The 26,203-nt window shown below is 56.2% G+C and overlaps 1 protein-coding gene across 1 annotated transcript; it reads left to right on the plus strand.

The window, feature by feature from the left end:
* The first annotated feature begins 554 nt into the window (after nt 1-554).
* Nucleotides 555-23,930, plus strand: LOC131095381 (antigen peptide transporter 2-like). The gene is made up of 11 exons (XM_058043075.1): nt 555-1,056; nt 2,767-2,875; nt 2,953-3,083; nt 6,096-6,301; nt 7,776-7,973; nt 11,678-11,806; nt 11,887-12,075; nt 13,906-14,079; nt 16,180-16,339; nt 22,032-22,159; nt 23,421-23,930. The coding sequence occupies exons 1-11, from the start codon at nt 555-557 to the stop codon at nt 23,685-23,687; spliced, it is 2,193 nt and encodes a 730-aa protein (XP_057899058.1). The 3' UTR covers nt 23,688-23,930.
* The last annotated feature ends 2,273 nt before the right edge of the window (nt 23,931-26,203 follow it).

Genomic DNA, 26,203 nt, shown 5'->3' on the forward strand with positions numbered 1-26,203 from the left:
CCCAGGCTGAACTGGGAGCACTGGTGTGGACTGGTGAGCTCAGGGGGCTGAACTGGGAGCACTGGTGTGGACTGGTGAGCTCAGGGGGCTGAACTGGGAGCACTGGTGTGGACTGGGGAGCACCTTAGGCTGAACTGGGAGCACTGGTGTGGACTGGTGAGCTCAGGGGGCTGAACTGGAGCACCATAGTCTAGACTGGGAGCACTGGTGTGGACTGGTGAATGCCCCAAGCTTGACTGGGAGCACTGGTGTGGACTGGTGAGTGCCCCCAGCTGAACTGGGAGCACTGGTGTGCACAGGGAAGCACCCCAGGCTGGACTGGGAGCACTGGTGTGGACTGGTGAGTGCCTTGTCTGGACTGGGGACTGCTCCAGGCTGAACTGGGAGCACTGGTGTGGGCTGCTGAGCTCAGGGGGCTGAACTGGGAGCACCGTAGTCTAGACTGGGAGCACTGGTGTGCACAGGGGCGCGCCCCAGTCCTAACTGGTTTTAACTGGTGCCTCCACAGGCTGTTGCTCATTCCTGGGAGCCGCGCTGTCCGTACCGGTGCCGCCATGGCGCTGCCACCCGCCGCTCTCCTGCCCGCCGCGCTGCTGGCGGCCGACGCCCTGGCGCTGGCGTTCCTGGCGCCGCTGGTGCCGCTGCTGGCGCCGCTGGGCGCGCCGGGCGTGTGGCTCGAGGCCGCCCTGCGCTTGCCCATCCTGGCCGCGGCCACCCGGCTGCCGTTCCCTCGCCGTCCCTCCGGAGCCGCCGCGGCCGCCGTCACGGCCGCCGCCACCCCCGCGGTGTTCGGAACCTTCCGCAGCCTCCTGGGGCCGCCCGGCGCCGGCGCGGGGCTGTTGGCGGCCGCGGCTCCCGCCTGGCTCGGGGTCACCCACGCCGCTGCCGCCCTGGCCGTGCTGGCCTGGGCCGCGCCCCCGACCCCCGGCAGCGTCGCCGAGAGCCCCGGAGGCGTCCCCAAGGCTCCCGGCGGCGTCCGGCGCGCTCTGGCGCTGACCTGGGAGCAGCGGAACGTCCTTGGAGCTGCCGTGCTCTGCCTCGTGCTGGCCGTCGCTGGTGGGTGACCGTCCTGGTTCGGGGCAAATTTGGGAGAAAATCTCCAAAGGGGGCAAAGCAAACCCACACGGCCCCTCGCCACAAATGGCTGCTCAGTCAGTAGGGCGTGACACGCTTAATCTCAGGGTCAGGGCTTCAAGCCCCACGTTGGGCGCCAAAATTTGTCCTGATTTAGGGCAAATTTGGGGGAAAATCTCCAAAGGGGGCAAAGCAAACCCACACGGCCCCTCGCCACAAATGGCTGCTCAGTCAGTAGGGCGTGACACGCTTAATCTCAGGGTCAGGGGTTCAAGCCCAACGTTGGGCACCAAAATTTGTCCTGGTTTAGGGCAAATTTGGGGGAAAATCTCCAAAGGGGGCAAAGCAAACCCACACGGCCCCTCGCCACAAATGGCTGCTCAGTCAGTAGAGCATGAGATGCTTAATCTCAGGGTCAGGGCTTCAAGCCCCACGTTGGGCGCCAAAATTTGTCCTGGTTCGGGGCAAATTTGGGGGAAAATCTCCAAAGGGGCCCCTCCAGAAAGCAAACCCACACAGTCCCTCCCCAAACCAGTTCAGGAAGGATTCCTTGGAGAGAAGTGGAAAGAACCTGTTTGTTTAACGGGCACAGCACCCCTAGCACACAAAATGAACAATACCGGGTGACACCGCTCTGAAAAAGATGACAAGTTCAGAAAGTCTCTCTCGGGGTGGTCGCTCTGTTCTCAGTCCCTCTGGTGCTGGGGCAGCTGCTGCAGCCACAAGGTGCAAACTCTCGGTGTTTCCCAGGTCCCAGTCTGGAGCAGGTTTGAGTGGTTCCAAAAAAGGGAAAGGAGAAACAGTCCAGGGTAAATTTCGGACTGCTTAGCTAAAGTAACTAATGAGCAGAAGCAAAAAGCAGAAGCAGGAGAAAAGCAAAAGCAGCACCATGTACTGCCCCGTCTGTGTGTCCCGCCAGCCGTGGGGGAGCGGCTGATAACAAAACCAAAACAAAACTTCGCTGTTCAGAGCCAGTCTTGATAATATCCATAATATGAGACAATATCCAGCATAAACAGAACACATGAATGGGGATACAAGGATCACAGCGTCACCCTAGCACATTGACACGTGGTGACAGGCTCTGACACCCCAAATTTGGGCTCTGCAGCCCCAAATTGGGAACCCCCCCAACTTGGGATACCCCCCCATAATTGAATGCTGGTGCCTAAAAGTTGAGTGCTGAGCCCCTAAAGAGGCGATGGCCACCCTAAAGCTGAGTGGTGACCCTCCTGAATTGTGAGTTGACCCCTTCGGTTGGGTGCTGACCCTGCCAAAACGAGGTGCTGACATTCCAAATTGGGTTCTGACCCTGCAGACTTGGCTGTTGGTCCCCCAAAATTGGGTGCTGACCATCAAACTTAGGGTCTGATGCCCGAAAATGGATGTTGGCCTCTAAGGCCTGGGATCTTAAGGTCCTGATCTCCTACGTTTAGGTTCTGACCCATAAAATTGTGTGCTGAATCCCCCCAAAATTGGTACTGATGCTTTAAATTGGCTGTAAGATCCCTAAATTTGTCGCCAAACCCCCAAAATTGGGCCCTGACCTCTCTAAGTTGTCTCCTGCCCAAATCGTGTCCCGCATTTCCAAAATGAGATCCCCGCTCCCCAGACCGGGTCCCGCCCCCCCAAACCAGGGTCCCCCTGTGTCAGTGGTCACACCCGTGGTGACGCAGCCTCGGTGACACCCAGGGGAGATGGCGGGGCCCTACGCCACCGGGAAGGTGCTGGATGCCATCGGGAGCGGGGACGGAGTCACCGCCGGAGCTGTCGGGATGGTGGCGGCTGCTGGAGCCACAAGGTGGGTGGCAGCGTCCCCAGGGCCTGTCCCCGTGTCCCCGACGTCCCCGATGTCACCGTGTCCCTGCGTCCCCACAGTGTGCTGTTTTCTGGCTGCCGGGGCTCTCTCTTCATGCTGTTGATGGCGCGTCTCCGTCAGAGCCTGAGCCTGCGGCTCTTTTCCCACCTGGTGCACCAAGACCTGGACTTCTTCCAGGGAACTACGGCAGGTAACGGGGCACGGCCCAGCCCCATCCCACCCGACCCATCCCACCCGACCCATCCCAGCTGTCCCATCCCATCCCAAGTATTGTGTCACCCCAGGTCCATCCCCACCATCCCAGCCCCCAGTCCCCGTCCCATCCTATCCCATCTGTCTGTTATGCCATCCCACCACTCCATCCCCATCATTCCCAATCCCACCACCCCACCCCATCCCATCCCATCCCATCCCATCCCATCCCATCCCATCCCATCCCATCCCATCAATCCCATCCCATCGATCCCATCCCATCCCATCCCATCCCATCCCATCCCATCCCATCCCATCCCATCCCATCCCATCACTCCATCCCCATCATTCCCATCCCCACCATCCCAGCCCCCAGTCCCCATCCCATCCTATCCCATCTGTCTGTTATCCCGTCCCACCACTCCATCCCCATCATTCCCAATCCCACCATCCCATCCCATCCCACCCCATCCCATCCCATCCCATCCCACCACTCCATCCCCATCATTCCCATCCCCACCATCCCAGCCCCCAGTCCCCGTCCCATCCTATCCCATCTGTCTGTTATCCCATCCCATCACTCCATCCCCATCATTCCCATTCCCACCACCCCACCCCATCCCATCTCATCCCATCCCATCCCATCCCATCCCACCACTCCATCCCATCCCATCCCATCCCATCCCATCCCATCCCATCGCTCCATCCCCATCATTCCCATCCCCACCATCCCAGCCCCCAGTCCCCATCCCATCCTATCCCATCTGTCTGTTATCCCGTCCCACCACTCCATCCCCATCATTCCCAATCCCACCATCCCATCCCATCCCACCCCATCCCATCCCATCCCACCACTCCATCCCCATCATTCCCATTCCCACCATCCCATCCCATCCCATCCCATCCCATCCCATCCCATCCCATCCCATCCCATCAATCCCATCCCATCGATCCCATCCCATCCCATCCCACCACTCCATCCCCATCATTCCCGTTCCCACCATCCCACCCCATCCCATCCCATCACTCCATCCCCATCATTCCCATTCCCACCATCCCATCCCATCCCATCCCATCCCATCCCATCCCATCCCATCCCATCCCATCCCATCGATCCCATCCCATCCCATCCCATCGATCCCATCCCATCCCATCCCATCCCACCACTCCATCCCCATCATTCCCATCCCATCCCATCGATCCCATCCCATCCCATCACTCCATCCCCATCATTCCCATTCCCATCATCCCATCCCACCATCTCCATTCCCACCATCCCATCTCCCCCGTCCCATCCCATCGACCCTGTCCATCTCCACACCCATTCCCATCATGCCATCCCACCATCTCCATTCCCACCGTCCCATCTCCCCTGTCCCATCCCATCCACCCTGTCCATCTCCACACCCATTCCCACCTCTCCCCTGTCCCATCCCATCCACCCTGTCCATCTCCACACCCATTCCCACCATCCCATCTCCCCTGTCCCATCTCATTCCACCCTGACCATCTCCACACCCATTCCCACCATCCCATCCCACCATCTCCATTCCCACCATCCCATCTTCCCTGTCCCATCCCATCCACCCTGTCCATCTCCACACCCATTCCCACCATCCCATCCCACCACCTCCATTCCCGCCATCCCATCTCCCCTGTCCCACCCATTCCACCCTGTCCATCTCCCCACCCATTCCCACCTCTCCCCTGTCCCATCTCATTCCACCCTGTCCATCTCCACACCCATTCCCACCATCCCATCTCCCCTGTCCCACCCCATTCCACTCTGACCATCTCCCCACCCATTCCCATCATGCCATCCCACCATCTCCATTCCCACCATCCCATCTCCCCTGTCCCACCCCATTCCACCCTGACCATCTCAATTCTCACCATCCCATCACTCCATTCCACCATCTCCATTCCCATCAATCCATCTTCCCTGTCCCACCCCATTCCACCCTGACCACCTCCACCTCCATTCCCATCACCCCGTCCCACCATCTCCATTCCCATCATCCCATCTCCCCTCTCCCATCCCATTCCACCCTGACCATCTCAATTCTCACCATCCCATCACTCCATTCCACCATCTCCACTCCCACCATCCCATCTCCCTTGTCCCATCCCATTCCACCCTGTCCATCTCCACACCCATTCCCACCATCCCATCCCACCATCTCCATTCCCGCCATCCCATCTCCCCTGTCCCACCCCATTCCACCCTGACCATCTCCACACCCATTCCCACCATCCCATCTCCCCTGTCCCATCTCATTCCACCCTGACCATCTCCACACCCATTCCCACCATCCCATCCCACCATCTCCATTCCCATCAATCCATCTTCCCTGTCCCATCCCATCCACCCGGTCTATCTCCACACCCATTCCTACCATCCCATCCCTCCTGTCCCACCCCATTCCACCCTGTCCATCTCCACACCCATTCCCACCATCCCATCTCCCCTCTTCCACCCCAATCCACCCTGACCACCTCCACACCCATTCCCACCATCCCATCCCACCATCTCCATTCCCACCATCCCATCTCCCCTCTCTCATCCCATTCCACCCTGACCATCTCAATTCTCACCATCCCATCACTCCATTCCACCATCTCCACTCCCACCATCCCATCTCCCTTGTCCCATCCCATTCCACCCTCACCATCTCCACACCCATTCCCACCATCCCATCCCACCATCTCCATTCCCACCGTCCCATCTCCCCTGTCCCACCTCATTCCTACCATCCCATCCCACCATCTCCATTCCCACCGTCCCATCTCCCCTGTCCCACCTCATTCCCACCATCCCATCCCACCATCTCCATTCCCACCATCCCATCTCCCCTGTCCCACCCCATTCCACCCTGACCACCTCCGCCTCCATTCCCATCACCCCGTCCCACTGTTCCCCATCCCATCATTCCCATCCCGAATGGGATCATCCAGGATGGGATCATGGTCTCACCCACCGCGATCCCAAAGCTCTTTTCCCACCCTGCAGCTGAGCTCCTGGCCCAGTTTTCCATGGAAGTGCCGCGGGTGTGCAGGGCGGCGCCGACTGGAGCCAACCAGCTGCTGCGGAGCCTGGTGATGGCCCTGGTGGTGGGGGGGTTCATGGTGGGGCTGGCACCGGGGCTGGCACTGCTGGCGCTGCTGGAGGTGCCCCTGGGAATCGCCGCGCGCCGCATCCAGAGCACCCGCAAACAGGTCAGGAGCGGGAGGGGGACAGAGGTGGGATAAGGGGGTGGGAATGGTGGAGCTGGGATGGGGGCTAGGGGGATGGCATGGCATGGCGTGGCGTGGCGTGGCGTGGCGTGGCGTGGCGTGGCGTGGCGTGGCATGGGGTGGGATCAATGGGACGAGATGGGATCAATGGGATTAATGGGATTGGATGGGATGGGATCGATGGGATCAATGGGATCAATGGGATTAATGGGATGGGATGGGATCGATGGGATCAATGGGAATGGGATGGGATGGGATGGGATGGGATGGGATGGGATGGAATCGATGGGATCAATGGGATGGGATGGGATGGGATGGGATGGGATGGGACGGGATGGAATCGATGGGATCAATGGGATGGGATGGGATGGGATGGGATGGGATGGGATGGGATGGGATGGGATAGGATGGGATGGGATGGGATGGGATGGGTTGGGATGGAATCGATGGGATCAATGGGATGGGATGGGATGGGGTGGGATTGATGGGATCAATGGGATGGGATGGGATGGGGTGGGATGGAATCGATGGGATCAATGGGATGGGATGGGATGGGGTGGGATGGGATGGGATGGGATGGAATCGATGGGATCAATGGGATTAATGGGACGGGATGGAATCGATGGGATCAATGGGATCAATGGGATCAATGGGATGGGATCAATGGGATGGGATCAATGGGATGGGATGGGATGGGATCAGTGGGATCAATGGGATGGGATGGAACGGGATGGGATCAATGGGATGGGATGGGATACAGAATGGAAAGGAGGACGATGGAGATGGAAATGGTGGGATGAAAGGGGATAAAGACCAGGGGAATGGGATGGTGGGGATGGGATGGGATGGGATGGGATGGGATGGGATGGGATGGGATGGGATGGGATGGGATGGGATGGGACAGGATGGGTCAGGATGGGAAGGAGGATGGAAAGGAGGATGATGGAGGTGGAACAGTGGGATGAAAGGAGATAAAGTCCAGCTGAATGGGATGGTGGGGATGGGATGGGATAGAGAATGGAAAAGAGGATGATAGAGGTGGAATAGTGGGATGAAAGGGGATAAAGACCAGGGAAGCAGGATGGTGGGGATGGAATGGAGAATGGAAAAGACGATGATGGAGGTGGAAATGGTGGGATGAAGGGGATGAAGACCAGGGAAATGGGATGGTGGGAGTGCTGACATGGGGATGGAACGAAATGGTGGAGATGGGAATGGTGTGGATGGGAAGAGAAGGATGAGATAAGGTGGGATGGTGGGGACGGGATGAGACTGTGGGGATGGGGATGGTGGGATTAGGACTGGGAGAATGGATGGGAATGGTGAGGGTGAGAGAGAAGGGCGTGGGATGTTGGGAGTGCAGTAGTGGGGATGCAGTGGGTGTGGTGGGACTCGATGTGGATGGTGGGCCAGGAAGGTGACCTGAGAAAGTTGGAGATCCCCGTTGCTGCCACAGGCCCTTCAGCGATCCATGCTGGAAGCTTCCGCCCGCACAGCCGCCGGGGTGCAGGAATCTGTTGCCGCCATCGAGACCATCCGAACGTTTTCGGCGGAGGAGGAGGAGGAGGAGCAGCACAGACGTAACCTGGCCAAGGAGCTGAGGCTGAAGGAGCAGATAGAGCTGGAGCTGGCAATCTTCGTCCTCGTCCACAGGGTCAGGGGGGACTGGGAATGGGAACAGCAGAGAATGGGGATGCCGGGATCAGGGATGGGGACACTGGGAATGGGGACACCGGGACCAGGAATGGGAAACCAGCGGCTGAGATGGGGCCACTCAGAGCAGAATGGGGACACCAGGAATGGGGACAACAGAACAGGGACACTGGGAATGGGGACACTGGGACCAGGAATGGGAAACCAGCGGCTGAGATGGGGACACTCAGAGCAGAATGGGGACACCAGGAATGGGGACATCAGAACAGGGACACTGGGAATGGGGGTACTGGGAATGGGGACACTGGGACCAGGAATGGGAAACCAGCGGCTGAGATGGGGACACTCAGAGCAGAATGGGGACACCAGGAATGGGGACATCAGAACAGGGACACTGGGAATGGGGACACTGGGAATGGGGACACTGGGAATGGGGGTACTGGGAATGGGGACACTGGGAATGGGGGTACTGGGAATGGGGACACTGGGACCAGGAATGGGAAACCAGCGGCTGAGATGGGGCCACTCAGAGCAGAATGGGGACACCAGGAATGAGGACATCAGAACAGGGACACTGGGAATGGGGACACTGGGAATGGGGACACTGGGAATGGGGGTACTGGGAATGGGGACACTGGGAATGGGGGTACTGGGAATGGGGACACTGGGACCAGGAATGGGAAACCAGCGGCTGAGATGGGGACACTCAGAGCAGAATGGGGACACCAGGAATGAGGACATCAGAACAGGGACACTGGGAATGGGGACACTGGGAATGGGGACACTGGGAATGGGGACACTGGGACCAGGAATGGGAAACCAGCGGCTGAGATGGGGACACTCAGAGCAGAATGGGGACACCAGGAATGGGGACATCAGAACAGGGACACTGGGAATGGGGACACTGGGAATGGGGACACTGGGAATGGGGACACTGGGACCAGGAATGGGAAACCAGCGGCTGAGATGGGGACACTCAGAGCAGAATGGGGACACCAGGAATGGTGACATCAGAACAGGGACACTGGGAATGGGGACACCGGGACCAGGAATGGGAAACCAGCGGCTGAGATGGGGACACTCAGAGCAGAATGGGGACACCAGGAATGAGGACATCAGAACAGGGACACTGGGAATGGGGGTACTGGGAATGGGGACACTGGGAATGGGGACACTGGGAATGGGGACACTGGGACCAGGAATGGGAAACCAGCGGCTGAGATGGGGCCACTCAGAGCAGAATGGGGACACCAGGAATGGGGACATCAGAACAGGGACACTGGGAATGGGGACACTGGGAATGGGGACACTGGGACCAGGAATGGGAAACCAGCGGCTGAGATGGGGCCACTCAGAGCGGAATGGGGACACCAGGAATGAGGACATCAGAACAGGGACACTGGGAATGGGGGTACTGGGAATGGGGACACTGGGACCAGGAATGGGAAACCAGCGGCTGAGATGGGGACACTCAGAGCAGAATGGGGACACCAGGAATGGGGACATCAGAACAGGGACACTGGGAATGGGGGTACTGGGAATGGGGACACTGGGAATGGGGACACTGGGAATGGGGACACTGGGACCAGGAATGGGAAACCAGCGGCTGAGATGGGGACACTCAGAGCAGAATGGGGACACCAGGAATGGGGACAACAGAACAGGGACATTGGGGTCAGGAACAGGCATGGCCGGAATGGGAATGGTGACATTGGAAACAGGATGGGGACACCGGTATAAAGGTTGGGAACATCAGTGGGGTGGTGTTTGCGGGTCCCCAGGACGAGGGAAGAGACGAAAATCTTGACTCCATGTTTCAGAAGGCTTGATTTATTATTTTATTAAATATATTATATGACGAGAAAATTATATGCTAAAACTGTACTAAAGAAAGAGAAAGGAAACATTAGAAAGCTAGAAAGGAATGAAAGGCTGATTTATTATTTTATGATATATATTATATTAAAAGAAAATTATATACTAAAACTGTACTAAAGAATGAGAAAGGAGACATTAGAAAGCTAGAAAGGGATGAATAATAAAATCTTGTGACTGACCAGAGAGTCCGACACAGCTGCAGCTGTGATTGGTCTTCAATTAAAAACAACCACATGAGACCAATCAAGGATGCACCTGCTGCATTCCACAGCAGCAGATCATTATTGTTTACATTTCATTTCTGAGGCCTCTCAGCTTCTCAGGAGAAAAATCCTGGTGAAAAGATCTTTCAGAAAATATGTCTGTGACGCATCAGGATCAGGAATGGGGACACCAAGAGTGAGAGGGGGACACCAGAACTGGAATGAGGACAGCAGGAACAGGGATAAAGACGCAGAGATGAAGGAGTGGGATGGGGGCAGGTGGAATGGGGACACCAGGAGTGGGTTGGGGACACCAGGAGTGGGATGGGGGCAGATGGAATGGGGACATCAGGAGTGGGTTGGAATGGGAGCAGATGGAATGGGGACACCAGGAGTGGGATGGAATGGGGGCAGATGTAATGGGGACATCAGGAGTGGGATGGGGGCAGATGGAATGGGGACATCAGGAGTGGGTTGGAATGGGAGCAGATGGAATGGGGACACCAGGAGTGGGATGGGGGCAGATGGAATGGGGACACCAGGAGTGGACTGGGGGCAGATGGAATGGGGGGCACCAGGAGTGGGTTGGAATGGGGTAGGATGGAATGGGGACACCAGGAGTGGGTTGGGGACAGATGGAATGGGGACACCAGGAGTGGGTTGGGGACACCAGGAGTGGGTTGGAATGGGGTAGGATGGAATGGGGACACCAGGAGTGGGTTGGGGACAGATGGAATGGGGACACCAGGAGTGGGTTGGGGACACCAGGAGTGGGTTGGAATGGGGGCAGATGGAATGGGGACACCAGGAGTGGGTTGGGGACAGATGGAATGGGGACACCAGGAGTGGGTTGGGGACACCAGGAGTGGAATGGGGGCAGATGGAATGGGGACACCAGGAGTGGGTTGGAATGGGGTAGGATGGAATGGGGACACCAGGAGTGGGTTGGGGACAGATGGAATGGGGACACCAGGAGTGGGATGGAATGGGGTAGGATGGAATGGGGACACCAGGAGTGGGTTGGGGACAGATGGAATGGGGACACCAGGAGTGGGTTGGGGACACCAGGAGTGGGTTGGAATGGGGGCAGATGGAATGGGGACACCAGGAGTGGGATGGGGGCAGATGGAATGGGGACACCAGGAGTGGGTTGGGGACACCAGGAGTGGGTTGGAATGGGGTAGGATGGAATGGGGACACCAGGAGTGGGTTGGAATGGGGTAGGATGGAATGGGGACACCAGGAGTGGGATGGGGGCAGATGGAATGGGGACACCAGGAGTGGGCTGGGGACACCAGGAGTGGGCTGGGGACAGATGGAATGGGGGGCACCAGGAGTGGGTTGGGGACACCAGGAGTGGGTTGGAATGGGGGCAGATGGAATGGGGACACCAGGAGTGGGTTGGGGACAGATGGAATGGGGACACCAGGAGTGGGTTGGGGACACCAGGAGTGGGTTGGAATGCGGGCAGATGGAATGGGGACACCAGGAGTGGGTTGGGGACAGATGGAATGGGGACACCAGGAGTGGGATGGAATGGGGTAGGATGGAATGGGGACACCAGGAGTGGGCTGGGGACACCAGGAGTGGGCTGGGGGCAGCAGTGTCCCTGTCCCACCCACAGGTGATCGAACTGGCCATCCGGGTCATGGTGCTCTTCAGGAGCCACCAGCAGCTCCGTGACGGGTCCATCACTCCCGGCGTCCTCGTCACCTTCCTGCTGTACCAGGACAGAGTTGGCAGCCATGTCCAGGTGATCCCATGGAATGCGCGCGTCTGTCCATCCGTCCGTGCTTCTGTCCACCCCGGTGCCACCCCCTCCCTTCTCCCCAGGTGCTGCTCTACGGCTTCAACGAGTTCCTGACCAACGCAGCTGCTGGACAGAGGATCTGGGAATACCTGGATCGGAAACCCGCAGGGAATGTCGGGGGCACGCGGGAGCCCCCCGAGCTTCAGGGCCACGTCACCTTCCAGAAGGTCTCCTTCGCATACCCCGGGAATCCAGAGCGCCCTGTGCTGAAGGTGGGTCTGGGGGCAGGTGGCGCTTCCCAGGGGTGGGAATTCTGGCGTCACCCGCTGTCACCATCCGTCCTTACGAACGGCTTCGTGGTGGCTCGTGGGTGGATCTCAGGGTGCAAAAAACACCGACACGGCACGGGGGGTTGCAGTGATAATCAGAACAAATGTGCCTTTGTTGAATAACCGCAACGAAGCGCGTTAGAGAGAAATTGGGGAAACAGGAAAAAGAGGGAGGAAGAGAAAGGAAGGTACAAAGCTACCAAACGTAGAACGGTGAAGTCCTTCAATGTCCACCCAATGGAGTTCACCAGGTCACATCTCGGGAGGTCTCAGGGTTGCAGTTTATCCAAACTCTTATTATACTCTTTTTTTTTGATGGGGGAATGGGTAAAACTTGAAACCGAATCAAAGGTAGTCTGTTGTATTTTTGGGGTAAAAAATGGTATTTAGAGAAGGCTACACACAGTCCATGTTCTCAGCAGTGTGTGAGAGCCATTGTCTTCTTGGTCCACTGCTCACACCTGCAACATCCATCTTGCTGTGGCCAGCTTGCCTCCCCCACACGCCTCCCCCGGGTTGGGGGTCTCAGTCCCAGTCCTCGGGGGCCTTTTCGCACAGGGATTTCACGTCTCGGTCTGTTACGGAGAGGTTCTTGCATCTCAGTCTGTCTGTCACGGCGGCTGTGAGACAAGTGAGGGGGTTTTGTGTGGGGTCTTCTGTGGGGGGACCACCCAAAACTCAGCAGGAGTCCAGCCAGGCCCAGAGGTGGGACGACTTCCAAGGCCGTTGTTGCAAAAAGGGCACGGTGCCCCCTTCTTCCTTCCGTTGGGTTCAGTGCGGCATACAGCAAACACACCTGTGAGCAGTAGCTTGGCAATGCTCCTCACGTGTCGGGGCCTTGTTGGGATGTGACTTTCTCCTCCAGAGCCAGAGATTTTGCACAGTGGGGTGTGATGGTGTTCGCAGGGGTCTCGGGATGAGGGAAGAGACGTAGATTTGACTGTGTTACAGAAGGCCTGATTTATTATTTTATTATATATTACATTTAAACTGTACTAAAAGAACAGAAGAAAAAGTTCTCATCAGAAGGCTGTGCTAAGAATAGGAAAGAATGAATCCACAAAAGTCTGTAGCTCACACAGAGAGAGAGCCAACTCTGCCGTGATTAGCCATTAATTCCAACCATCTACATGAGACCAATCACAGATCTACCTGTTGCATTCCACAGCAGCAGATAATCAATGTTTACATTTTGTTCCTGAGGCCTCTCAGTGTCTCAGAAAAGAAAAATCCTAAAGAAAGATTTTTAATGAAAGGATGTCTGCGACAGTGTGTAAACGTTCAAAAACAAATAATCACATAAGCGATTATATCCGGTGCTTTTTGTGAAGAGCTCTGGGAATCGGGTATTACAACCCAAATCTGATTCCGACCATACATTCAAGATGAACGTGTTTTTATGCTCTGTCGTTATGTAGCTTTGATTTTAATTATTAAACTTATATCGTTCTATTGTATACATAGATTTCAGCCAAACGTAGCCCCCTTAAATTTCCAACATAGTTTCTCATGATTCTTCTTATGATTATGTAATAATTATATTTAATTACTAAACAACCATCACACCTAACAGCTGTATCTTTTATCATACTGCTTACGCGGGTGCAGTGATCTGAGAGAACACAAAGCCTAACATTTTCCAAAGACTGTCTTTAACATCTCCCAGGGCTCCACTATCAAGTGGGCTCTTCTCCTCAGCGGCGCCCCAAAGACGATGGCGAGGCAGATGAGGAATATTTCGGACAGACCCTCACACCTGTCCCCATCCCACAGGACGTGAGCTTCCAGGTGCGCTCCGGGGAGGTGACGGCGCTGGCGGGGCCCAATGGCAGCGGGAAGAGCACGGCCGTGGCGCTGCTGGAGCGGCTGCGGGATCCTGGCAGCGGGACGGTGCTGCTGGACGGGATCCCGCTGCCAGAGTACGAGCACCAGTACCTGCACCGCAAGGTGGGACAGCACAGACACTGGGCATGGAACGGGGAAAATGGGGACAGCGAGGGGGACACTGAAATGGAACTGGGAATGTGGGACAGCAGGGACACTGGGCATGGAATGGGGAAAATGGGGACAGGGGTGTGGGGACACTGAAATGGAACTGGGACCGTGGGACAGCACAGACACTGGGCATGGAATGGGGAAAATGGGGACAGCGAGGGGGACACTGAAATGGAACTGGGACCGTGGGACAGCAGGGACACTGGGGATCGAATGGGGAAAATGGGGACAGCGAGAGGGACACTGAAATGGAACTGGGACCGTGGGACAGCAGGGACACTGGGCATGGAACGGGGAAAATGGGGACAGCGAGGGGGACACTGAAATGGAACTGGGACCGTGGGACAGCAGAGACACTGGGCATGGAATGGGGAAAATGGGGACAGCGATGGGGACACTGAAATGGAACTGGGACCGTGGGACAGCAGGGACACTGGGAACACTGGGCATGGAATGGGGAAAATGGGGACAGGGGTGTGGGGACACTGAAATGGAACTGGGAATGTGGGACAGCAGGGACACTGGGGATCGAATGGGGAAAATGGGGACAGGGGTGTGGGGACACTGAAATGGAACTGGGACCGTGGGACAGCAGAGACACTGGGAACGCTGGGAATGGAATGGGGAAAATGGGGACAGGGGTGTGGGGACACTGAAATGGAACTGGGACCGTGGGACAGCAGGGACACTGGGGATCGAATGGGGAAAATGGGGACAGGGGTGTGGGGACACTGAAATGGAACTGGGACCGTGGGACAGCAGGGACACTGGGGATCGAATGGGGAAAATGGGGACAGGGGTGTGGGGACACTGAAATGGAACTGGGACCGTGGGACAGCAGAGACACTGGGGATCGAATGGGGAAAATGGGGACAGCGATGGGGACACTGAAATGGAACTGGGACCGTGGGACAGCAGGGACACTGGGCATGGAATGGGGAAAATGGGGACAGCGAGGGGGACACTGAAATGGAACTGGGACCGTGGGACAGCAGAGACACTGGGGATCGAATGGGGAAAATGGGGACAGGGGTGTGGGGACTCTGAAATGGAACTGGGACCGTGGGACAGCAGGGACACTGGGAACGCTGGGAATGGAATGGGGAAAATGGGGACAGGGGTGTGGGGACACTGAAATGGAACTGGGACCGTGGGACAGCAGGGACACTGGGAATGCTGGGCGTGGAAGGGGGAAAATGGGGACAGCGATCGGGACACTGAAATGGAAGTGGGACTGTGTGACAGCAGAGACACTGGGCATGGAATAGGGAAAATGAGGACAGCGATGGGGACTCTGAAATGGAACTGGGACCGTGGGACAGCAGGGACACTGGGAATGCTGGGCGTGGAATGGGGAAAATGGGGACAATTGTGACGGTGTTCACAGGGGGTTTTGGATGGGGGAAGAGATGAGGATTTGACTCCATGTTTCAGAAGGCTTGATTTATTATTTTATGATATATATTACGTTAAAACTATACGAAAAGAACAGAAGGAAGGATTTCATCAGAAGGCCAGCTAAGAGCAGAATAGGAAAGAATGATAACAAAGGTTTGTGGCTCAGGGTTCTCTGTCCGAGCCAGCTGGGCTGTGATTGGCCATTAATTACAGACTTCCAATATGGGCCAATCAAAGATCCACCTGTTGCATTCCGCAGATAATCAATGTTTACATTTTGTTCCTGAGGCCTCTCGGCTCCTCAGGAGGAAAAATCCTGAGGAAAGGATTTTCCATAAAAGATGTCTGCAATAAACAGTGAAATGGAACTGGGACCACCGGAGCATGAGAGCAGAAATGGGGACACTGGGAAGAGGGATGGGGACACCAGGAATAGGATGGGGACAACAAGAAATGGGATGGGAACGTTGGGAAATGGGATGGGAATGACAGGGATGGGGATGGGAAAAGTGGGAAATCAGGAGTGGGGATGCAGATGGGGACAGTGGGATCAGGGATGGAGACCGCGGGGACACCAAGGTGGGATGGGGTCATGGAACAGGGGTGGGGACACCAGGAGCCAGGACAGCGTCACAGGGTTTGGTGCTGGGGCAGGTGGTGCTGGTGGAGCAGGACCCCGTCCTGTTTTCTGGAACGATCCGTGAGAACATCCTGCTGGGGCTGGAGCACTGCAAAGAGTCAGAGCTGCGGGAGGCCGCCACCGCTGCTGGAGCCATGGAGTTCATCCAGGGGCTGGAGCAGGGCTGGGACACTGGTGAGAGCCAGGGGGATGGATGGGGCACCCCTGGGGCACATCCCCATGATCCCATGGGATTGCTCACCATGCAGGTCACTGATCCCACTGATCCCATGGGATTGCTCACACAGGTCACTGATCCCACTGATCCCATGGGATTGCTCACCATGCAGGTCACTGATCCCACTGATCCCATGGGATTGCTCACACAGGTCACTGATCCCACTGATCCCATGGGAATGCTCACACAGCTCACTGATCCCACTGATCCCATGAGATTGCTCACCGCACAGGTCACATCCCCCTGATCCCATGGGATTGCTCAGACCCCACTGATCCCATGGGATTGCTCACCATGCAGGTCACTGATCCCACTGATTCCATGGGATTGCTCACACAGTCACTGATCCCACTGATCCCATGGGATTGCTCACACAGGTCACTGATCCCACTGATCCCATGGGATTGCTCACCACACAGCTCAGACCCCACTGATCCCGTGGGATTGCTCACACAGCTCAGATCCCACTGATCCCATGGGATTGCTCACACAGCTCAGATCCCACTGATCCCATGGGATTGCTCACACAGCTCAGATCCCACTGATCCCATGGGAATGCTCACCACACAGCTCAGACCCCACGGATCCCATGGGATTGCTCACACAGCTCAGACCCCACTGATCCCGTGGGATTGCTCTCACAGGTCACTGATCCCACTGATCCCATGGGATTGCTCACACAGCTCAGATCCCACTGATCCCATGGGATTGCTCAGACCCCACTGATCCCATGGGATTGCTCACACAGCTCAGACCCCACTGATCCCATGGGATTGCTCACACAGGTCAGACCCCACTGATCCCGTGGGATTGCTCACACAGGTCAGACCCCACTGATCCCATGGGATTGCTCACACTGGTCAGATCCCACTGATCCCATGGGATTGCTCACACAGGTCAGACCCCACTGATCCCATGGGATTGCTCACGCAGGTCAGATCCCACTGATCCCATGGGATTGCTCACGCAGCTCAGATCCCACTGATCCCATGGGATTGCTCACACAGCTCAGACCCCACTGATCCCATGGGATTGCTCACACAGCTCACTGATCCCACTGATCCCATGGGATTGCTCACGCAGCTCACATCCCACTGATCCCATGGGATTGCTCACACAGGTCAGACCCCACTGATCCCATGGGATTGCTGACACAGCTCACTGATCCCACTGATCCCATGGGATTGCTCACACAGCTCACTGATCCCACTGATCCCATGGGATTGCTCACGCAGCTCAGACCCCACTGATCCCATGGGATTGCTCACCACACAGCTCAGATCCCACTGATCCCATGGGATTGCTCACCATGCAGGTCAGACCCCACTGATCCCATGGGATTGCTCACACAGCTCACTGATCCCACTGATCCCATGGGATTGCTCACACAGCTCACTGATCCCACTGATCCCATGGGATTGCTCACACAGGTCACTGATCCCACTGATCCCATGGGATTGCTCACACAGTCACTGATCCCACTGATCCCATGGGATTGCTGACACAGCTCAGACCCCACTGATCCCATGGGATTGCTCACGCAGCTCAGACCCCACTGATCCCATGGGATTGCTCACCACACAGCTCAGATCCCACTGATCCCATGGGATTGCTCACCATGCAGGTCAGACCCCACTGATCCCATGGGATTGCTCAGACCCCACTGATCCCATGGGATTGCTCACACAGCTCACTGATCCCACTGATCCCATGGGATTGCTCACACAGCTCAGACCCCACTGATCCCATGGGATTGCTCACACAGGTCACTGATCCCACTGATCCCATGGGATTGCTCACAGAGCTCAGATCCCACTGATCCCATGGGATTGCTCACACAGGTCACTGATCCCACTGATCCCATGGGATTGCTCACACAGGTCACTGATCCCATGGGATTGCTCACACAGCTCACTGATCCCACTGATCCCATGGGATTGCTCACCATGCAGGTCACTGATCCCACTGATCCCATGGGATTGCTCACACAGTCACTGATCCCACTGATCCCATGGGATTGCTCACACAGCTCAGACCCCACTGATCCCATGGGATTGCTCACACAGTCACTGATCCCACTGATCCCATGGGATTGCTCACCATGCAGGTCACTGATCCCACTGATCCCATGGGATTGCTCACACAGCTCAGACCCCACTGATCCCATGGGATTGCTCACACAGCTCAGACCCCACTGATCCCATGGGATTGCTGACACAGGTCACTGATCCCACTGATCCCATGGGATTGCTCACACAGGTCACTGATCCCACGGATCCCATGGGATTGCTCACACAGCTCAGACCCCACTGATCCCATGGGATTGCTCACACAGCTCAGACCCCACGGATCCCGTGGGATTGCTCACACAGGTCACTGATCCCACGGATCCCATGGGATTGCTCACACAGCTCAGACCCCACTGATCCCATGGGATTGCTCACACAGCTCACTGATCCCACTGATCCCATGGGATTGCTCAGACCCCACTGATCCCATGGGATTGCTCACAGAGCTCAGACCCCACTGATCCCATGGGATTGCTCACACAGCTCAGACCCCACTGATCCCATGGGATTGCTCACACAGTCATTGATCCCACTGATCCCATGGGATTGCTCTCACAGCTCAGACCCCACTGATCCCATGGGATTGCTGACACAGCTCAGACCCCACTGATCCCATGGGATTGCTCACCATGCAGGTCACTGATCCCACTGATCCCATGGGATTGCTCACACAGGTCACTGATCCCACTGATCCCATGGGATTGCTCACACAGGTCACTGATCCCACGGATCCCATGGGATTGCTCACCATGCAGGTCAGACCCCACTGATCCCATGGGATTGCTCACGCAGGTCACATCCCACTGATCCCATGGGATTGCTCACAGAGCTCACTGATCCCACTGATCCCATGGGATTGCTCACACAGGTCAGACCCCACTGATCCCATGGGATTGCTCACACAGGTCACTGATCCCACTGATCCCATGGGATTGCTCACACAGCTCAGACCCCACTGATCCCGTGGGATTGCTCTCACAGGTCACTGATCCCACTGATCCCATGGGATTGCTCACGCAGCTCAGACCCCACTGATCCCATGGGATTGCTCTCACAGGTCACTGATCCCACTGATCCCATGGGATTGCTGACACAGCTCAGACCCCACTGATCCCATGGGATTGCTCACACAGCTCAGACCCCACGGATCCCATGGGATTGCTCACGCAGCTCAGACCCCACTGATCCCATGGGATTGCTCACACAGGTCACTGATCCCACTGATCCCATGGGATTGCTCACACAGCTCAGACCCCACTGATCCCATGGGATTGCTCACGCAGCTCAGACCCCACTGATCCCATGGGATTGCTCACACAGGTCACTGATCCCACTGATCCCATGGGATTGCTCACACAGGTCACTGATCCCACTGATCCCATGGGATTGCTCACACAGGTCACTGATCCCACGGATCCCATGGGATTGCTCACACAGGTCACTGATCCCACTGATCCCATGGGATTGCTCACACAGGTCAGACTCCACTGATCCCATGGGATTGCTCACACAGGTCACTGATCCCACTGATCCCATGGGATTGCTCACAGAGCTCAGACCCCACTGATCCCATGGGATTGCTCACAGAGCTCAGACCCCACTGATCCCATGGGATTGCTCACACAGTCACTGATCCCACTGATCCCATGGGATTGCTCAGACCCCACTGATCCCATGGGATTGCTCACGCAGCTCAGACCCCACTGATCCCATGGGATTGCTCACACAGCTCAGATCCCACGGATCCCATGGGATTGCTCACCATGCAGGTCAGACCCCACTGATCCCATGGGATTGCTCACACAGCTCAGACCCCACGGATCCCATGGGATTGCTCTCACAGGTCACTGATCGCACTGATCCCATGGGATTGCTCACACAGCTCAGACCCCACTGATCCCATGGGATTGCTCTCACAGGTCACTGATCGCACTGATCCCATGGGATTGCTCACCATGCAGGTCACTGATCCCACTGATCCCATGGGATTGCTCACCATGCAGGTCACTGATCCCACGGATCCCATGGGATTGCTCACACAGCTCAGACCCCACGGATCCCATGGGATTGCTCACACAGCTCACTGATCCCACTGATCCCATGGGATTGCTGACACAGGTCAGACCCCACTGATCCCATGGGATTGCTCACGCAGCTCAGACCCCACTGATCCCATGGGATTGCTCACACAGGTCACTGATCCCACTGATCCCATGGGATTGCTCACCATGCAGGTCACTGATCCCACTGATCCCATGGGATTGCTCACACAGCTCACTGATCCCACTGATCCCATGGGATTGCTCACACAGGTCACTGATCCCACTGATCCCATGGGATTGCTCACCACACAGCTCAGACCCCACGGATCCCATGGGATTGCTCACACAGCTCAGACCCCACTGATCCCATGGGATTGCTCACACAGCTCACTGATCCCACTGATCCCATGGGATTGCTCACGCAGCTCAGACCCCACTGATCCCATGGGATTGCTCACACAGCTCACTGATCCCACTGATCCCATGGGATTGCTCACACAGCTCAGACCCCACTGATCCCATGGGATTGCTCACACAGCTCACTGATCCCACTGATCCCATGGGATTGCTCACACAGCTCAGACCCCACTGATCCCATGGGATTGCTCACGCAGCTCAGACCCCACTGATCCCATGGGATTGCTCACACAGGTCAGACCCCACTGATCCCATGGGATTGCTCACACAGGTCACTGATCCCACTGATCCCATGGGATTGCTCACACAGCTCACTGATCCCACTGATCCCATGGGATTGCTCACACAGCTCAGACCCCACTGATCCCATGGGATTGCTCACCATGCAGGTCACTGATCCCACGGATCCCATGGGATTGCTCACCATGCAGGTCACTGATCCCACTGATCCCATGGGATTGCTCACACAGGTCAGACCCCACTGATCCCATGGGATTGCTCACACAGGTCAGACCCCACTGATCCCATGGGATTGCTCACACAGGTCACTGATCCCATGGGATTGCTCACACAGCTCACTGATCCCACTGATCCCATGGGATTGCTCACACAGCTCACTGATCCCACTGATCCCATGGGATTGCTCACACAGCTCAGACCCCACTGATCCCGTGGGATTGCTCACACAGCTCACTGATCCCACTGATCCCATGGGATTGCTCACACAGGTCACTGATCCCACTGATCCCATGGGATTGCTCACACAGGCCACTGATCCCATTGATCCCATGGGATTGCTCACACAGGTCACTGATCCCACGGATCCCATGGGATTGCTCACACAGCTCAGACCCCACTGATCCCATGGGATTGCTCACACAGGTCAGACCCCACTGATCCCATGGGATTGCTCACGCAGCTCACATCCCACTGATCCCATGGGATTGCTCACACAGCTCACTGATCCCACTGATCCCATGGGATTGCTCACCACACAGGTCACTGATCCCACGGATCCCATGGGATTGCTCCCCCAGAGGTGGGGCAGCACAGGGGTGGGAGAAGAGGGGAGAGCTCCAGGGCTGCCCCTCACTGATCGTCCCCCGTGGTCGCTCCCGCAGAGGTCGGGGAGCGCGGGGGGCGGCTGGCGGCCGGGGAGCGGCGCCGTCTGGCCCTGGCCCGGGCCCTGCTCCGGCGCCCGGCCGTGCTCATCCTGGACGAGGCGCTGGACGATGGAGATGACGGAGCGGTGAGCGGGCTGGGGTGGAGGGGGTTGGTCTGGCTGGGGCTGCACTTGGTGAAGATGGGGTGTGATGGGACGGCTGGGATGGCTGGGATGGGATGGAGAGATGGGGTGGTGGCAATAATGGTTGCCATGGAGTGGGAATGATGCGATGAAGACAGGGGTTGGGTGGGGTGGTGGGGTCATCGAGGTGGAGAAACAGGACAGGATAGTGGGGTGGGAATGGTGATAGAGACCAGGGGGTGTGGGATGGCAGGAAAGTAGAATGAAGGAATGAAGACAAGGAGATGTAACAGGGTGGGTTTGGAGGGGGTGGGAATGGAGGGGATAGGAATGCTGGGATGAGGACAGAGAGATGGAATGCAATGGGAAGGGTTGGGGTGGTGGGAGGAGGATGGCATGGGACAGTGGGAATGGGGATGGTTTGGACAGGATGGCAGAGTGGGCATGGGGATGGGCTGGAGAACAGGGAGGGGGGATGGTAAGAATAGGATGGGATTAGAGTAGGACTGAGAGTGGGGTGGGGTGGGTTGGTTGGGACTGGGTGGGATCAGGTGGGACAGGGTAGGACTGAGCTGGATGTGTTGGGATGGGAGTTGTCTGAGCTGGATGGGTTGGGATGGGAGTTCTGTGAGCTGGATGTGTTGGGATGGGAGTTCTGTGAGCTGGATGTGTTGGGATGGGAGTTCTCTGAGCTGGATGTGTTGGGATGGGAGTTCTCTGAGCTGGATGGGTTGGGATGGGAGTTCTCTGAGCTGGATGTGTTGGGATGGGAGTTGTCTGAGCTGGATGGGTTGGGATGGGAGTTCTGTGAGCTGGATGGGTTGGGATGGGAGTTCTGTGAGCTGGATGGGTTGGGATGAGCTGGATGGGTTGGGATGAGCTGGATGGGTTTGGATGGGAGTTCTCTGAGCTGGATGGGTTGGGATGAGCTGGATGGGTTGGGATGGGAGTTGTCTGAGCTGGATGGGTTGGGATGGGAGTTCTGTGAGCTGGATGGGTTGGGATGAGCGTTCTCTGAACTGGATGGGTTGGGATGGGAGTTCTCTGAGCTGGATGGGTTGGGATGAGCTGGATGGGTTTGGATGGGAGTTCTCTGAGCTGGATGGGTTGGGATGAGCTGGATGGGTTGGGATGGGAGTTCTCTGAGCTGGATGGGTTGGGATGAGCTGGATGGGTTGGGATGGGAGTTCTCTGAGCTGGATGGGTTGGGATGAGCTGGATAGGTTGGGATGGGAGTTCTCTGAGCTGGATGGGTTGGGATGAGAGCATTCTCTGGCCCCAGGCACAGCGCTGGGTGCGCACTGGGCTGGCCAAGACCGTGCTGGTCGTGTCCCACCGGCCGCGGGTGCTGGACGGGGCCGATCGCCTGGTGCTGCTGGAGCGCGGGGCCGTGATGGAGACGGGAACACCGGCGGAGCTGCGGGAACGCCGCGGCGCCTACAGCCGCCTGCTCCTTGGAGGAGGCAGCACCGGGCAGCCCGAGGGCCCCGGGACGGGCAGCGAGCAGGGGGCTGCATCTGGCAGGGAATAAAGGGGAATCGGCCCCAGTGTCCCCATTCCCGGTGTTTGTGTCCCCAGCCAGCTCCCGGTGTCCCCAGTCACGGTGTGCTGTGAATCCCTCATCCCCACATCCTCAGGATCCCAACTCCCCGTGTCCCCCATGTCCCCAGCGTGTCCCCCATGTCCCCACCGTGTCCCCCAGCCCCGCCCATTCCCTGGCTGTGTCTGTGTGCTGTGAATCCCTCATCCCCACATTCTCAGGATCCCAACTCCCCGTGTCCCCCATGTCCCCGCTGTGTCCCCCGTGTCCCCGCTGTGTCCCCCAGCCCCGCCCATTCCCTGGCTGTGTCTGTGTGCTGTGAATCCCTCATCCCCACATCCTCAGGGTCCCAACTCCCCGTGTCCCCCATGTCCCCAGCGTGTCCCCCATGTCCCCAGCGTGTCCCCCGTGTCCCCGCTGTGTCCCCCAGGCCCGCCCATTCCCTGGCTGTGTCTGTGTCCCCTGTATCCACCACGTCCCCATGATCCCTGGTCCCCGTGCCTGCTCCTGGACATGGGACACCGGGTGGGAAATCAGTCCCAAGGAATGGATCTGGGCATGGGTGTCACGTCCTCATCTCACTCCTGCTGTGCCCACTCCAAGCTCCTGGTGTCCCCAGTCCCTTCCCAGTGTCCCCGTCCCCAGTGTCTTCATCCCAGTTCCCAATGTCCCCTTTTCTATTCCTCATTCCCTGAGAGGAAAGTGCTGGGCACTGGAGGAGGGAGCTGGGATTTATTGCCCAAACCAGGGTATTTTTACATTAGAAATAAAGCATTTTGAACCACTGTAATTCCCGTGTTTGAAACATGAGAAAACAGGAAGCCAGCCTGTTGGGAAGGGCTGCTGTGTGATGAGTGGGAGCAGCAGGATGAGCTCTGCCAGCAATTTGCGGCTTTCTGCAGGGAGAGGGAAGAGGTTGGACCTGCACCATGGATCATTCAGCTGCTGATGAGGGAAAGAGTTGGTGTCACCGTGTCTCTGTCGCCATGGCTTGGATCTGGCTGAAGAGCCCACAGAGAGCAAGGATCCCACCAGATCCTCCTGCATCCCTTGTACCCCAATGCTGCTCCACCAGCACCGCCTGATCTGCTTTGGAATCCCCCAAATCCTGTTCTGGAATCCCACTCCAATGCTGCCCCATCCATCCATCCATCCATCCATCCATCCATCCATCCATCCATCCATCCATCCATCCCACCTGATCCTGCTCTGGAATCCAGCCCAGAGTCACTTTAGAATTCGACCTGATCCCGATCTGGAATCCTGCCCTGTTTCCCTTCTGGAATCCCGCACAGGTTCCCCTGTGCTCAAGCAATTTGGTTTCTCTGCCTGTTTCTGCAGAATGAGAGGATCCATGAGATTCCAGCATGGATCACACACCAGGATTCACCTGCATGCAGGAGATCCAGAGCTGGATCTGCCTCTGTGTTAGGTCACATGTGGAGGGCGAGGGGCACAGGAGATGGAGACCACCACTCACCCCGATGTTCGTGTGGGAAGAGATTTTATTTTTATTTTTATTTTTATTTTTATTTTTATTTTTAATTTTCCACTCCCTCCTTTACACAGAGCAATTGAAAGGCCTGGTCTGGATGCTCTCATTGGTTTGAACTCCACACCCCTTTGGGTCCTGGGCCACTGAAATGCCTGCAGGCTTATGGGAGATCAGATTGGCCGAAATCCCTGTCACCGAGCCCAGGGCTGGCAAGGTGACACCAACATCTCACCTCTTCTTTTCTATAAATTTTGATTTGCCTTATAGCTGCAGCATTTATGTCCAGGACCTGCTAGGGGGAGAGCTCAGGTAAATATGCCCCAGGTTACAGGTTACAATTTGTAAAAACAACAAACTATTTAGGCCTTGAAGAAAATAAAACAGTCAGTAAGAACAAGAATCATGCAACCTTAATAAAGAAAAAAAAAAAAAAAAACAAAAAAACAACTCGAAACCTAGGAAACAATCTGTAGGCAAGGAAAACAGTTTGTAAACAGGGAGATAATTTGTAAATCTCATTCCCAGGAGCCCCCGTGTATTGGTAAGGAGGTCTCGAGCCATTCTATTCCCGCGCCTGAGTGGGTCGCAGCTGGTGAGAGAGAGAGGGTGAATCTTGTTTCTTGATCAGAAGGCTTGGTTTATTAAGATATTATATATAATACATTATGACTATACTAAATAGAATATAGAGAGAGGTCTGCAGAGCAGCTAGGCTAGCTAAGAATAGAAAGAAAGAATCTAAACCAAAGTAAATTTTATATTATATATTACTATATATATTATATATTATAGGATATAATATATATTATATATAATACATTATGACTATACTAAATAGAATATAGAGAGAGGTCTGCAGAGCAGCTAGGCTAGCTAAGAATAGAAAGAAAGAATCTAAACCAAAGTAAATTTTATATTATATATTACTATATATATTATATATTATAGGATATAATATATATTATATATAATACATTATGACTATACTAAATAGAATATAGAGAGAGGTCTG

The sequence above is a fragment of the Melospiza georgiana genome, chromosome 34 (assembly GCF_028018845.1).
Source record: "Melospiza georgiana isolate bMelGeo1 chromosome 34, bMelGeo1.pri, whole genome shotgun sequence".
NCBI lineage: Eukaryota > Metazoa > Chordata > Aves > Passeriformes > Passerellidae > Melospiza > Melospiza georgiana.

What these genes read in the sequence shown, in the direction of transcription:
- LOC131095381 (XM_058043075.1), top strand. Translation starts at nt 555, where the DNA reads ATGGCGCTGCCACCCGCCGCTCTCCTGCCCGCCGCGCTGCTGGCGGCC. An exon ending in TCTTCGTCCTCGTCCACAGG is followed by an intron (nt 7,974 to 11,677) that starts GTCAGGGGGGAC and finishes TCCCACCCACAG; the next exon opens with GTGATCGAACTGGCCATCCG. An exon ending in GGAGCAGGGCTGGGACACTG is followed by an intron (nt 16,340 to 22,031) that starts GTGAGAGCCAGG and finishes TCGCTCCCGCAG; the next exon opens with AGGTCGGGGAGCGCGGGGGG.